Source organism: Rhipicephalus microplus, chromosome 9 (genome assembly GCF_043290135.1).
Source record: "Rhipicephalus microplus isolate Deutch F79 chromosome 9, USDA_Rmic, whole genome shotgun sequence".
NCBI lineage: Eukaryota > Metazoa > Arthropoda > Arachnida > Ixodida > Ixodidae > Rhipicephalus > Rhipicephalus microplus.
In genome coordinates this window covers 17,102,155-17,116,709 of record NC_134708.1, presented here as the reverse complement: position 1 = coordinate 17,116,709, position 14,555 = coordinate 17,102,155, and the positions used below count along the sequence as shown (strand labels likewise).

General features: G+C 47.9%; 1 protein-coding gene across 4 annotated transcripts in view; it reads left to right on the top strand.

The window, feature by feature from the left end:
* Positions 1-14,434, top strand: part of LOC119163529 (uncharacterized) — a 169,079-nt gene extending 154,645 nt beyond the window's left edge. For all 4 annotated transcript variants that reach the window (XM_075873203.1, XM_075873204.1, XM_037415539.2 and 1 more), the window contains exons 2-4: positions 2,861-3,036; positions 4,022-4,213; positions 5,111-14,434. In XM_075873203.1, coding sequence (XP_075729318.1) covers positions 2,861-3,036; positions 4,022-4,213; positions 5,111-5,644 — 902 coding nt within the window. In that variant the 3' untranslated portion in view covers positions 5,645-14,434. The remainder of the gene's footprint in view (positions 1-2,860; positions 3,037-4,021; positions 4,214-5,110) is intronic.
* The last annotated feature ends 121 nt before the right edge of the window (positions 14,435-14,555 follow it).

Sequence of the window (14,555 nt, the reverse complement as noted above, 5' to 3'; positions counted from 1 at the left end):
GCCGGTAGAGCGCGTCTGCTGAGGAAAAAAGTTGTCCGTGGCTTGTGCGCCCCCTGCGCCACCCCGCGACTTGGCGAGAAAGCTTCGTTCGGCACAAACGACCTCCGAGATTGCGCGCCGGCAGGTATAACCCTCTCGAAGGACGTACCGTAGTGCTCACTTCTCCGCACGGCAAGCACCTTAAGCAAGGTCGTGTGTCGTTGGGAGAAGGGGAGACTCGTTATTTGGAAAGCGCCCGCATGGAGCTGGCGGCGTGAGTGCGCCGAAAAAGTTCCATTAGTAATTGATCGCGAAAATAAGACGACGGCGGGAGTAGGGGGGAGGGGGGGGGTCGTTTCTTTTTGATCTACCTGTACCATAGCGTGCCAGAGGGAGCGCGGTAGAGCGCTCCGTATAAATAAATTTCGACTGCATCCATCGAAACGCTACGGTTGGTATCGAAGCTGTGTCTTTGGGGACAGCAGCTTAGCATCTTGACTACGTACCACCGCTCCACCCCTCAAAGAAACAAGGTATAACTCCAAGTAGATAACTTTTCGGATTTCCTTGCATCTTAAAGTGTGGCAGCTTAGGCTAGTTGGTATGAAATGACGATAGTTATAGCGCGAGAACAGAACGACGACAAAGAGACAAGGAGGACATGAAGGACACGACCGCTCGTGTCCTTGTCTTTTTGTCGTCGTTCTGTTCTCGCGCGATAACTATCGTCTCCTTGCATGTTTTGATATTGCTTTCTTACAGAACATGGTATTGTGTGGTAAAGCCTAACCCGAGTTGTGGAGATTCGCCTATACTCGTACGTGCGTGTCAATTTCATATTATATCCAACAGACAGAGCATGCGCATGGTAAAGATTTCTATGATATTCTCCTCTTAGAAATTGAAATTTCATTTATGCTAGGAACCAAAAGTTTTCCCTCCTCATTTTCCTTTATATGTGGCTTTTTGGTACGACGTTTCTGTTTGAGGAAGAGCCACCTTTACGATGCGCACAGTGGGAGGCAACTCACGTTTCCAGTGCATGTCTTGTCCTCATTGTTTCCGTTGGCCTGATATTGGACGACTCTTCTGTCTTCTATTCTCTTTTTTGTCCCGAATAGTTTTCTATATGTACGTGTCATCGTACTCTTATTACCCATATATTGTTTGTTTGCCTAGCAACATCGTACTATCAGTTCGCGTGCGGGAGAGCTTTGGGGCTTGAGAAGCTGACTTTAAAGCTAAGCACTGGATTTGCATATTTACATATTTACTCGGGGAAATAACGGTATGCATGTTAGGCATGTCGAACTTATGGAGAAGGGGGGTCTCGCTTCCTTCGAAGTGGCCGGGAGTCGAACCAGCGACCTCGTGGCTAGCAGCGCGGTGCCGTTATTGTTAGGCCAGCGTGGCAGAACTTGGAGCTAACTTTGCTTATATTTAGTGCGTGAAAAATGCACAAATCTCTGGCATGTGATTCGTGACTGTAATTAACGATGTGTTGAAACTCAATTTTTTCATACTATTAACTTGTCGTATGGTGAAGCTCCAAAGTGTGCTGTGGGGCAGCATGTGAAAGAGTGCGGGAAACAAGACGTTGTAGTACTTTTTCACATACGATATGCTTCACCGCAAAACATTGTTTCACTGCATGCCACAACTTTACTGCGGCAAAACTAATTTTAAAACGATTTTCGTTTAGCTTTGCCTCAGTGCAGAACTGTTTTGCGGTGAAACTCACTTATGGCGTGTCAAAGAAGGCGTGTGAAACTAAGCGTGCTTAAAACGGCATGCCAGTATTTATAAACCATTATAATCTCATACGGAATAATGCTTCATTGTCACTTTCTACTACTACTACTACTACTACTACTGCTACTACTACTACTACTGCATCATCCATTTGGGACCCGAGCCATGACTATCTGGTGACATTACTTGAGCTCGTGCAGAACAACGCAGCACGTTTCATTCTCGGTAATTTCACTCGTGCGGCAAGTGTCACGTCCATGAAAAACTTGCTTCAATTACCCACTCCAACTTCGCGCCGCAAATACTCTCGCCTCTGTCTCTTTCACAAAATTTACTACCATAATTCGCCCCTATTCAGTGAGTTAATTACTCCTCCTTCATATATTTCTTCTCGTATAGATCACCGACACAAAGTAGGAACAATACCATGCAACACCAATGCCTTCTTTCAGTCATTTATTCCTAGGACGTCACAAGATTGGAACCGCCTTCCCGGACTGACCGCCGCAATCGAAGACAACCATCAGTTTCGTGCAGCTCTAGCTAACATTGTATGATTAGGGCCCATGTATGTTTGTACTTATCTGCTTACTACTTTTGTTGCTGCTTTTTAGTCTTTTTTTAGTTTTTTGTATAACCTTGTAACCCACTCCCCTCTGAAACGCCTGTAGGCCTTGAGGGTACAAATAAATAAATAAATACTACTACTACTACTACTACTAAGCCACTGGGTCTCCGAACCACGTATTCCGGTTGCAGCATTAAAGTCGGGGCACTTGTACCCTCATTAAAGCATGCTGTTTAAGTTGGAATTGTAATAATTCGCCAAGTCTTGTACGCTATCGCCTTCGACGACTCTAATGCGAAAGTAGCTTTCTTTTCTCGCTACATAACACATGTACTCATCCAGGATGTCACACTAGGTGGTGTATATGACTTCACAAATTTCGGCGATCTGTGACGTCATAACGATTAGTTTCATCACTCCTGTTTACGTCGCCGACTGTCAGTTGTTGCATTTGAGGGGCATTAATTGTACTCGAATTTTCACCAGAGTACAGAGCATATACATAAAGTTCGCGCTGTAACCAACCGCTCACGTTGTCGTTCTCTCTCGCCTACTGTTCAGGTCGGGACCGGCTGAAACTGCAGCTGTGCTCGGGCGATGAGTCCCTGCCGTACCCGCGAGGGGCGCTGGGAGAGCTGTCTCCGCGCAAGCGCCGTGGTAACCTCCCCAAGGAGTCGGTCAAGATTCTTCGCATGTGGCTGTACGAGCATCGGTACAACGCGTACCCTTCGGACCAGGTGGGTGCCCTTATAGATACCGGTTGTCGAATACATTGTTCGGGGACGTACGGGCGCGCTCCGTATGACTGACAACTCGGGGGAGCTCATGGCCTCACCAGCTCAAAGACTGCTCGTGGCTTCAACTTGTCTTTTTTTTTTAACAACCAAACATTACTGTCTTATTTGAGATCATACCCAAGTGAGAGAAGCGCGTTTAGTAACGGAAATAAGGGCTAGTTAAAGCCACGCGCACTCTTTCAACTCGTGAGGCCACGCACTCCCGTGTTGCAAGTCGTATTGAGTGCGACTCCGCATACGCAGGCAGTCTTAAAACTTCTTCCTGGGCAGGAAGTGCATGGCTCGCGTATGATATGCGGCACGAAACGGGTAAATTATAGGGAAAACGATGCAGACCGAAACAGCGCAATCTACTGGTTTCATTCGCTCTTGAACCAACGTATATAAGCATGTTCAAACGTAACATTCAAAGGGAAGGGGCTTAAAATAGAGAAAATAAACCATCTTTCTTCGTTTTTCCGAACCTCCTTGCGTGCTTTGAAGTTACAGAACACGAGATCACGTGGTAATGCCAAAAGTGACATAGACGGAGAGCATCTAACGGCTGATTTAGTTGAAGAAAATACAAAAACTGTTGGACAATGCATACAGTCAATGCCCTCTCCTTTTTACGTCAAACAGTGCATTCTGCCCTGCCCACACAGCGCCCTCTCCTTTTCTATTTTTGCACACACCACTTTTTGTCATATCGTTTAATTAAACCAGTCTATTGTAGCGCTCCATCTGAGTCGATCCTGTTTGCCGTCCTTGTGAATTATCTTTCCAGCGCTGCCCATATTTTATTCATCTTTATCCCTTCGGTACGCCTGTAGTCCGCAATACTCCCATCCCGGCTTCAGACACCAAAGAACTAACCCGAGAGTTACCGTAGATCTGCTCTTTGGCAATGTCGTGTTTGACGGTGCCGTTCCAATGTTGTGCGCAGGAGAAGCTTCACCTGTCTCGGGAGGCGAACCTGTCGGTGCTGCAGGTGTGCAACTGGTTCATCAACGCCCGCCGGCGCATCCTGCCAGACATGATCCGCAAGGAGGGACACGACCCGCACCAGTACACCATCACCCGAAAGTCATCCTCATCTTCATCATCCTCTTCGTCCGGCAGGTCACCGCCGAGCCAGGTGGGTGGTAGCCTATATGTGGGCGAGTGTCAATTTTTTATGAAAGGGAACATGCGGGCGCGTGGCCTGCTTGTTCCGGCGGCTGCATGCAGTGCGAGAGCAAGCACAACCTCTTTACGCGTCATCTAGTGGCGAGTAAAACTAGACATTGGGGATGTTGCACCAGCGGCAAGACTACAACGCCCTCTCCTTCTGAGGTGATTACGAAATTGCCCTTCGGGGAGTCACGCAATCTCCCTTTGCAATCCAGGACGCAGCTCAACATGGAAGGGTGGGAGGCAGCTCTGTTTACCTCGGATTCGAAGACCCAAGAAGCCCTCGTGAAATGTGCGAGGACAGTGGCCCGCGCCAATGGGATCCCGGACTAAGGATCCCACTCGCCTATCTACTCACGCAGAAAATCATAATCAACGTTTTAGTCTCTCGCTTCCGCTTGAACGTGCCGCCAACAGCCGCCAGAACGCCACGCGTTCGCGTGTTTCTTTTCATAGAATTAACATTGTACATTCACTGCTGTGAGGCACAGACAGGAGCTGCAGACACAATGAAACATGATGACACTCCCTAGCATACGCCTTTATTTAACGCTAGAAACAGATGCTTCGTCTAAGAAACACATCGTGCCAGTGGCGTCAAGCTGCATTTTCTACGTGCTTTCGGACCAATAAGTGAAGCCATCTGAGCGCATATACTTTGTTTTATGCGTACTGGGCACCTTTGGGCATGTGCTCCCGCTGTGCTTTGTCCATCGTGTAAGCTGCCGAAAGTGAGTAGATTATGTTCCAGAGCTTTGATTCCCAGAATGCAGTTAGCTGGGCCCATGGCTTGCCTTTTGCCCCATATTTGATTTGAGCTGTTCAACTTTGACTCAGCTTCGGCTCTTTTGTCTTGACACAGGCATCCCTGCCTCCACCTTCTCTGCCGCCCCTGGTGCACAACGGAGGTGGCAACCACCACCACCAGCAGCCTCAGCACCTGGCGCCCGCGCACCGGCACCACGGCGTGCCTCCGTTCGGCGCGTCGGCCGTGCCTTCGTCGACGCCTCTGAAAGCCGTCAAAGACGAGGACCTCAACAGCGACGACTCCGAGGGCGCCGCCAGCCTCGGCTCGCCGCGCTCACCGCTCAAGCTGACCAAGCGCTGGCAGCGGAGCCACGAGCGAGACCTCAAGGAGGACCCGTCACCCTCGTCATGGGACGAAGACGACGATGACGACGAGGAAGGTGATGACGATGACGACGAAGGTGACGACGAGGAAGGCGACGACGAAGAGGAGGACGACGACGAGGAAGAAGACGGCTCGCCCTGGTTCGGCGAGGACGTCAAGGGTGCCGAGAGGTCTCCGGTGGACGACAGTGACCCCTTCAGCTGCCTCTACCTTCTAGTGGACGTTGCCCTGAGTGAGCTGGAGAAGCGAGCCGCGTCCAGCTGATAGCGGACCACGGCCGCCCCGTCCTATCTCTGTTAGGCGCGGGGTTCCAGCAGCTGATGTCGTGTAACAGCAGCCGTCGCCGAAAGTTTTGGGGGACCAGGGCCTGGCCACGTCCGCCCTGGAGCGACAATGTCGTCGCACCCCGGTGCTTCGCAGGCGGCTTCCGCAGCACAACGTGAGTGGCAGAAGTCGAGGGAAAAGTTCAATACGAGTCCTGGACCACCGAAGTGTGCCGTGCTGGGAATCCGGGAGCGTTTCGTTTGCCGCCATTCCTGTGACTCCCGGCCTTTCGAGAAAAAGAAGCAAAACCCCCTTAGACGGGTGCGCCCGTGTGTGGTGCGCGCGCGCGTGTGTGTGTGCCTTTGTGTTTCCATGCCCTTCTTGTTATACCTTCCCCGAGTGACAATTCATCCGAACTCTCGGTTCGTGCACTCTTCATTGTTTTCTTTCTTAGTTCAGGGACGGCGTGCCGAACATTATCTGTGCACTCGTCCTTTCGCCCTCACCACAACTTCCTCACCACATCGCTACCACCACCACCACCACCACCACCACTACTATTACCAGCACCGTGCTACGGTCCCGCCACAAGCAGCCCACACAAACGCCGGCATTTCCTCTCTCTCACTCGACAGACATTTAACTTATCCGGACCGAGTCGGATGCGGACCGAGCCGAAACGTTATCGATGATGTGCTCGAACGTGGATTCACTGGCGTTCAGCTTGGCAGCGTTTCCATGCACTATGGACGCTGCGCGAAATGAAAGAACAATCGTTTTGTGCGCGTTCCCCGGTGTATCGGCTTGGCTGGTAGCATCCTGTCCCGACTGTGGCACGTGTGGGACAGATAACGGGCGCTGTCTACGCTCGACCAGTATCGAGAGTAACGTTACCTTCCTGTCATTCTCCGCGAGCATTTGTTACTTGATTGTCATTTATTTTTTCTTATTCTTCTTTCTTTCGGTTTGTGCAAAAAAGTGTGTGCGCTTCCTTTGTCCGAAGTATCGATTTTGTAAGCCCAGAGTAGGTACGAGCGAATTCTCCTCCCCTGGAGTGTCAATGCCAGTATACCTGTTGTTTTCAGTGCTGTTTCTGGACATGGTCAACCACATCGTGCAGTCTGTTACATTGTCAGTTATTATGATTACCTTACATGACTGCCACGGGATCTCTGATTGGCTCAGAATGCCATCATCTTGTGGAATTCGACAATGTGGTGGAATCGGTTTGGCCGTGTTTAGAATGAACGAATCTGGTGATGAGGTGATGATGTTATGGAGGAGAAATCTTGTCTAAACATTAGTGCAAGCGGCGTTTTTGAATTTCTAGCGCGAGATGACGTCACCGATGGCAGATGATGACACCAGGGCAGGTATTTTGTAGCGCTGCCTCTTACCTTGGCACTGTTATATCTTTTCGTCGATTTCGCCCTTGGCCAGTGGTCAAAGCTATGGCACGCCTACGTCATCAGCGTGATCCGTTAGATATGAGAGGCAGGAGATAAGATTAACCTGGATTCGAGCACAACGAGATGACGTCACCGTGATTCCGCTTCAAAATGGCGTTCAGCTTGTCGGGTCAACAGTTTCTCCTCCCAACGTTTGTTGAACCTCTGTAATGCAGGAAAAAAAAACTGCACCAAGAGTGGTGTAAGTCCAGAAAAGCACTCGTTTAATGTCTCGCATGTGCGATTGTAAAAGAGGTGGTGTCAATGCAATGGCGAACCGAGCCACGCCTTTTGCCGCAGATATAGTGCATGGCTGACGGGGTAACGGTGATGCATGAAGCCGGTTGGCTACTTTGATTGCTTGAAATTTGTATGTTATCGAATTGGATTCATTTATATTAGCTTCCGCGGATTAGTTCATAAAGCAGCGCCGATGACGTCAAAGTCTGTTCGCGCCGGTCCAAACGCTCTGGCGAGGCCCGTATGCTCAGATTTGGGCGCACGTTAAAGAACCCCAGGTGGTCGAAATTTCCGGAGTCCTCCACTAGGTGTCTCTCTTAATCTTATGGTGGTTTTGTGACATTAAACCCCACATATAAATCAAAACGCTCTGGCGATCACGGTTCACACTTGCGATGACAGCGCCTCGATTAGGCCGGTTTTCACACTACGCGGTCGCAACTTTCTCCCCCTTCTTTTTTTTCTTAGCATGACGTCATTGTTTGCTTCTGGGGGAAATTATTCATTGTTTGTCCGATTCATCATCTGTGTCTGTTGCGACATCAGTATGAACAGAGTCTTGAATGTGCATTGGTCACGTTCTCTGTGACGTCACAGATCCATCTCGTAAAGGTGGCGCTTCGGTCGCTAGGTTTCGACGCTCTGCCTTTCTGGAGTGATGCCTGCGTTAAAAAAAAAAAGAAACTGTTGAGAGAATATCAGCTGTAGAGTGTTGTTCTCGGATTGCTCCCGTTTGTTTATGCGTTGTTTTGTATCTTAAGAAGGCACGCAAGGCACTAGCATTTAACTGTTGCGCTGTCCCCATTAGCAAAGCTGATGTGTTATGTAGGTGTTTCGTATATGAAGTTTGGCGCACATGTCATAATATATATACATACATGCATGCATGAAAAGAATGCGCGGATCAGCGTTCAGCTGTTTCCTCGTTCCTAGTCGCCGCATTGCTGAAGAAGAAAAAAAAAAGCTAAAACAAACTGGTCCGTCCGTGAGTGAGTCCGTCCGCACGTTCGTTTTTTCGTCGAGTCTTTATTCTTTCGGCCGCTGCGTCCGTTAAATCTTGAAGAAAAGTTGTTTGTACATTACATAGTTTAAATGAGAGTTTACCCACATATTGTAACCGTGTATATCACCTCGTGCCCAACATCAAAACTAGTCTACTCACGGAGAGTAACGCAACATTCTCTCCGCATATTATCACACATCTTGAGGCATATGTAATGTACAGATATGTAAGCAGTATGCATGTAAACGCCAGATCCATTTAATATATCTATATGTACTGTCGGCACTTCACAGGAGTGTGTATTTGGCGCAGCGAATCACCTGCAGTTTTGTCGCAAGATGGCGGTAGTGCATCAACATAGTGGACAGTCGGTTCGGAAACTTTGCATGTCAAGATTGGGTGGACGTAGTCTCTCGTGACCTTCTTGAACTTGCCGGCTGCAGTTCAAGTGTTCCAGCTCTATGTTCAAGGGGAACAATCCAGCCTGACAAAATTAGTTAGTACAAAAGCGGTTGTTTTTACGCGCTTAAGTTGATTTCGTCTTTGGAAAGAGGTATTGTTCACTTGAAATCACACTTCCTGGGATGCGACCGGTGATCATATTTTTCGATTTGTAACTCCATGTATATGTGTGCATAGAAAACTCTTCGAGCACGCAGTTCCAGTAGATATTGTAGCCCGTGGTCAGAAACCTTCGCACCATCTATGAGCCTTTTCTTCCTAATTCACTGCATTTCTTCAGACACTTTATAAATAGTCTTGGCTATAAAAAGACTGGTATGTGCATACGGCTAGTGTTAGCTAATTTAACGTGGACGAGACAAGCAATCACTTGATAGATAGCGAGATATATCACAACGAGCCGTCGCTTTCGTGCGCATAGTTTTCAGAACGCGCATAATTGATTGTTGTCCCAGTTGTCCTTCACCGCATAACTTAAGCCAGTTTGGCGCTTAAACTTCGTACGAGCGTTGAGAATGCCAGCATCGTTCCAGTATACACGGTTGAAATGTATTGTAATACTGTGTACACTGTATTGACTTACTGACTCTTAATTTGGCTGCTGACGACGCCCCGCTGCAGCGCATTCCGATGCGATGTACGAATTTTAACGTGTGTGGGTGTTCTGGGTGTTAGGACCCGTCTAAACTTGAAGGCGCCTATTCCAACTTGAATGATGATATACATTTGGAACTTGACGGTAGATGTCGGTACTTGATGGAACCTGTTGGAACATTAATGACGGTACATTTAAAATTTCATCGGAACTTGATGGAACCTGTTTGACGGTACCTGTCGGCACTTGATGGTACATATTGGTACTTGATGGAACCTGTTGGAACATTAATGACGGTGTATTTAAAATTTCATCGGAACCAGACGGAACCTGTTTGACGGTACCTGTCGGCACTTGATGGTACACATTGGTACTTTGTAGTTGTTGGAACTTGATGGATTCTGTTTCATGGCGCCTGGGTGGAACTTGATGGTACACGTCGGAACTTGATAACTGTCGGCTTGGTGGAAATTATCCGAACCTATAGGAACCTGTTGGCCAATCGAGGAAATCGATGGTCGAATTGCCGAGTGCGACTCTAGTTGCACCCAGTGGTCCTCTCGAACGATCGAATTTGCAAACGCATGTGCCTCGCCAACACCGTTCAGTTTTGCGGAAACGTGGCAATTGAGTAAAAAAAAAAAAAAGATGGCCGCTTCGGTCGTTGCAAAAGCCCTGCTGGGAACATCGCTGTATACGTTGTTGTTGTCAGTAAGACAGTGCAACGGTTCCGATAGCTTTTAAGCGCGCATATTATCCAACGCTGTACGCGCCGATCACGCCAAATGTAGTGTTTTTTTTTTTTTTTCGTCGTTGCCGACATTGGCGTGTGACCCTTATTGCGGGGCGGCGCTGCAGCGCGCGAAACACTTGCCGCCAGTGAAGCGACACGTACGTTGACTCCTGCTTGTGGAGTTTGGCCGTTTCGAGAAGAACATCTGCGAAAAGCTTTACCGCGCGGCTGAGTAGTTGTGGCGGAGGCCCCGGATTTAATTGTATGCGGAGGCTGCGCGGATGCGCTTGGGCGCGCGTTGTTGGCGACATAATTACCACTACGCTCCTACAGAAATGTGGGACAGTGAAGGTGGGCGTATTACCGCTCCTTTTTCTATTCGCATCCGGTCGGCGTCGCCCATAACTGAACGGGAAGTGCAGCTCTGAACAGAATGTAATCTATCCAAAACGCATGAAAATATTTTGGGTGTCGGGAGGGGTGGTGTCTAGAGAACACTTACCCCATACCCAAGCCACCACAACAGCGCGTCTCCCCCCCCCCCCCCTTGTCCCCGCCGCAGTGCAACGTGTGTTTGCGCACCCAAGACATCCACAAGGAGGGGCCGGGGAGGGTCAGAAGAAGGCAAGGTTTAACTGTGGCACTCCCCTTCCCCATACTCTTCCCAGTCCCCTCCCACCGAGGCTTTTACGATGAGACCAGACCCCCCCCCCACCCACCCACATGCTCAAAGCCTATGGCTATCAGTTAGGATTGCAATGTATCTGCGTTCAAAAAGAAGTAATTTTGGAACCTGTAATTATCGTTGGTACGATTCTTTTTTTTTTTTTACAGAAAACAATAAAAAGAGCTTACAATCCAAAGATTCGTATTATCCGAAGGAACCACCGCGAAAAAAATTTTATTGGAGTCGACGAACGCAGTATGGGAGGATCGCGAGCACGGGGTGATACTGTTCCGCATAACGTTATGTGGACAAGCGTCACCGCGGTCAATTAGCGCACATTTATTAGGCAACGTTGAAATAGTTCGTTAGTCTGCCCTTATATTTGTTGTGAGCTTGTAGCACGTCGTTTGTGGATCGTCGGAATGCTCATTTAGCTGGTACAACGGAATATACAGCCGTGAGCTTCAGCATAGTGTCGTTCTGACAGGCAAGTGAGACCGCATTAACCGCGTGAAAAAATGGATTGTTCCCTACGGGACGTTGGCAGCGGTAAAGAAAACGAAGCGTATCATGCCGCAAATGGAATTATGCAGAATCGTATCGACGAGGTTCCATTGGGAAATTATTGGTTCCTGAACAGCCTGACGGTTTCAGTTGCACGTCAGTAATGTAATGAGTTTCCCCAGAAAATCTCATTCTCCGCCCGGGTCCTTGTATTCGGTTTAGGCTTTTGACGTTAGGTGTATAGCGTGCTCTAACCTGGTCAGCGGTTGTCTGTTGAAAACGAATACGCGTCAAGTTTCTACGAAGGCTTTCAAGACCTCATCAACTGTTCTCGGGGACACTATCGTAATTCTTTTTAAAGCGTCGAAATTTATTTTTGCCCTTTGCGACAAGAACGATCGCCTTTTGTCAGTTGCTATTTAATTGAGCGCCACGTACGATCACTGCTTCTGTGTCGTGGAACCTTTGTGTATCTACCGTATGCGCTGTACAAGGAAATGACGGTGACGTTTGAGGCCTATTGTAATCCCTTGACACGACGGAAAAGTTAAAGTTCTTACGCACGCTTGCGGTCAAGACGTCTTTTCGCTTTGTGCCATGACGCCCACCATTTTAAACTCACTTGATCATGTTAAATGATTGAATATTTTTCCTTCGCTTCATTGTGCGAGGAGCGGAAATGCATAATTTGCATAATTAGGTTTGCACACTTCGTGTGACATCCTCAAGGAGGGGAGAACCTGACACGGAGATATTTTATGCAACACAGTCGTATAATCATAAACCACCTCCAAGCATGCGTCATTACGACATACTTACTATTGTGGTCCCGTGAAAACTGTTCTGAGAGTCTGGGACTGTTCTCGAAATTCATATGGCAACAACAAGATAAAATCGGAGCAATTTAACCTGCGCAGGATTACGAGTTTCTGTGCGACTTGCTACCCCACTTTGCGACGTCACGGGTGGTGCTGCATCGCGATGCTCTGCATGCTTCCGTATCGGAGAAGTAGCCAATCGGAGCGATTGAGGTACCACTTGACGTCACAAAGGGACGGCACGTTGATCTCTCTCTCTCTCTCTGCGTGTCGTCACGATGCACCGGGGCTACACTTTTCGCGTTTCAGTGGTAACCCTCCGGCAGGCAGGTGTGTGCTCGGAACGGTCTTTTGGTGCACATTGTGTCGATTTTATTAGCACGGTTTCCACGTTGAAAAAAAAAAATACGGGAGTAGCTTCAGGTGCAATATATCTGTTCATTCATCACATTTCGTAGTTCACAGAGTGCTAAAAGAGGTTTGTAAGCAGTACAAATACCACTTAATTTCGCTGTCTGCTGCCATTCAATCTAATCGCGCCTCATAAAGGTTTAAGTGCTATGTGTGACTGGGTTGCCAGACGAGCCATTTGGATATCTCTCTCTTGCTCTCTCAATTTTTAGTTTCTGTAGTTCACGCCGCTTGGAAAAACGGCTGGGTGATTCCTCGTCGCACGTCTTTCCCAGCGCATCTTCAGGCATCAACTGGATTAAGAGCACGCTATTAAATGACATAGCAAGTACTGGTATTCTATTCGTGTCGTACCTCGGGGTGCGCTTGGGTGGTCAGGACATGAATTCTTGCAATATACCGAGATGTATTCCTGAATTACGAACTATAAAGTAGCTTATCGACGACGGAATAAGGTTTGGTTCGGTCGTAGCAAGCGCAGTTTGGCTCGTGAGTAGGCGGTGTTCGAAATTCAAAGCCCACAAGGCCAGGAGAGATTCCGAATGCCCTCAATCTAAGCTCGCGCAATCAACTTTCGGAGTACCGGAAGTGGATGTTAAACCTTACGAAAGTTGACGAGAGCGTTGACGCTGTTCGCCCAGCTCTCTTTGGCGTTATTTTTCATGCCACTCAATCGAACTTGACGTAAAAAAGAAAAGAGAGAGAAATGTTGGTTATTTTTAAGCGTCATTCTTTAAAGGGGCCCTGAAACACTTTTGAGTAACCATGGAATTCACTGGAAAAGCGTATTGCCTCACAAATTGAACGCCGCAAAAATTTTAAGAATTTGTTTAGTATGAGCGGAGTTAAAAGGATTTGTCACACGCTGCTATCACGTTCTATCTTCTTTCGTCCCGACGAAAGTGCTGGAAGCTGAGCAGTGAGGGATGAGAGGGGCATACAAAAACGTCACTCATGCCTCGTGACCGTAAGCATTTTCTTTATTCTTCCTTTTTTTTTCATCGAATGCGCGGCTTTGTCAGTGCGATCGCACGCGTGAACAAGTAACGGCCTCTCGCGGTGACCTCTGTAACAACCGAGCGCGCCATGTTCAAATCAGCCAATGGCTGATGGATGGGCTTACTGGGCTTAATTCTGTGATTTGTCGAGAGAATACAAAGCTATTTTTAGCTGACTGATAATTTATTGTGAATTCCAGGCCGCGTGCTGCGCTATATTTGGCTCGCGTGTTGTCGGGAGCCTCTACTACCGGTCGGCTGCGTTTTCTTGCTTGATGCTCGAAAAGTGTTGCGGAGCCCCTTTAAGGGATTTTTTTTTTCAGCGTTGTTTTCAAGTTTGCCCAGCTCTCCATCACATCGTCGGGATGTGCTCGTGACTCCATTGAGGAGTCACACTGGAGATTGCGTCACGCTTACGTGAAAACAGCCTCCTACCAATTTTCGGAAATGATCGACAAAAGTCCTGACGTATGAGAAATAATGTGCGCATTTAGAGACATCGTCTGCCGGTCGTTTTTCGACGTGGTTGAAGTCGTGTAGTCTGTAGCTTTTACTTGTAGCGTGCCTGATTAGGGGACGTTTTTTTTTTTTTTTGGTGTGTGTTGATTGTTATATGCCTTTATTTTATTTTTTTTGCCTTCTATTTCTCGTCTTATAGTGCAATGAGAGTAATGTCCAAGTTTTTATACTACATGAGAGTGCTTTTTCTCTGTTGTTGTTCTTGTTGTCGTTGTGGCAATAATGGCATCCCCCCACCCGTGTGTGTAAAAAAAAAAGCGTGCGTATTCACCACAACCCTAATATCATTGTCGTTGAGAAGCAGCATATTGAATGAACTGCCATATTCCTTTATTGCCTTTTATTTTTTTCAAGAGTGCAATAAAAACTGACGAGAGAGTTACCTTCTAGAAGTGGTCTGTTTTTCTTCTTCTTCACTGTTACGCAAGACACAGGCGCCCCAATGTTGGCGCGCGTTACGAAGGTCGGTGTCGATTACCAAACCGAAGGCCTCGAATACTTCAACAAACGCGA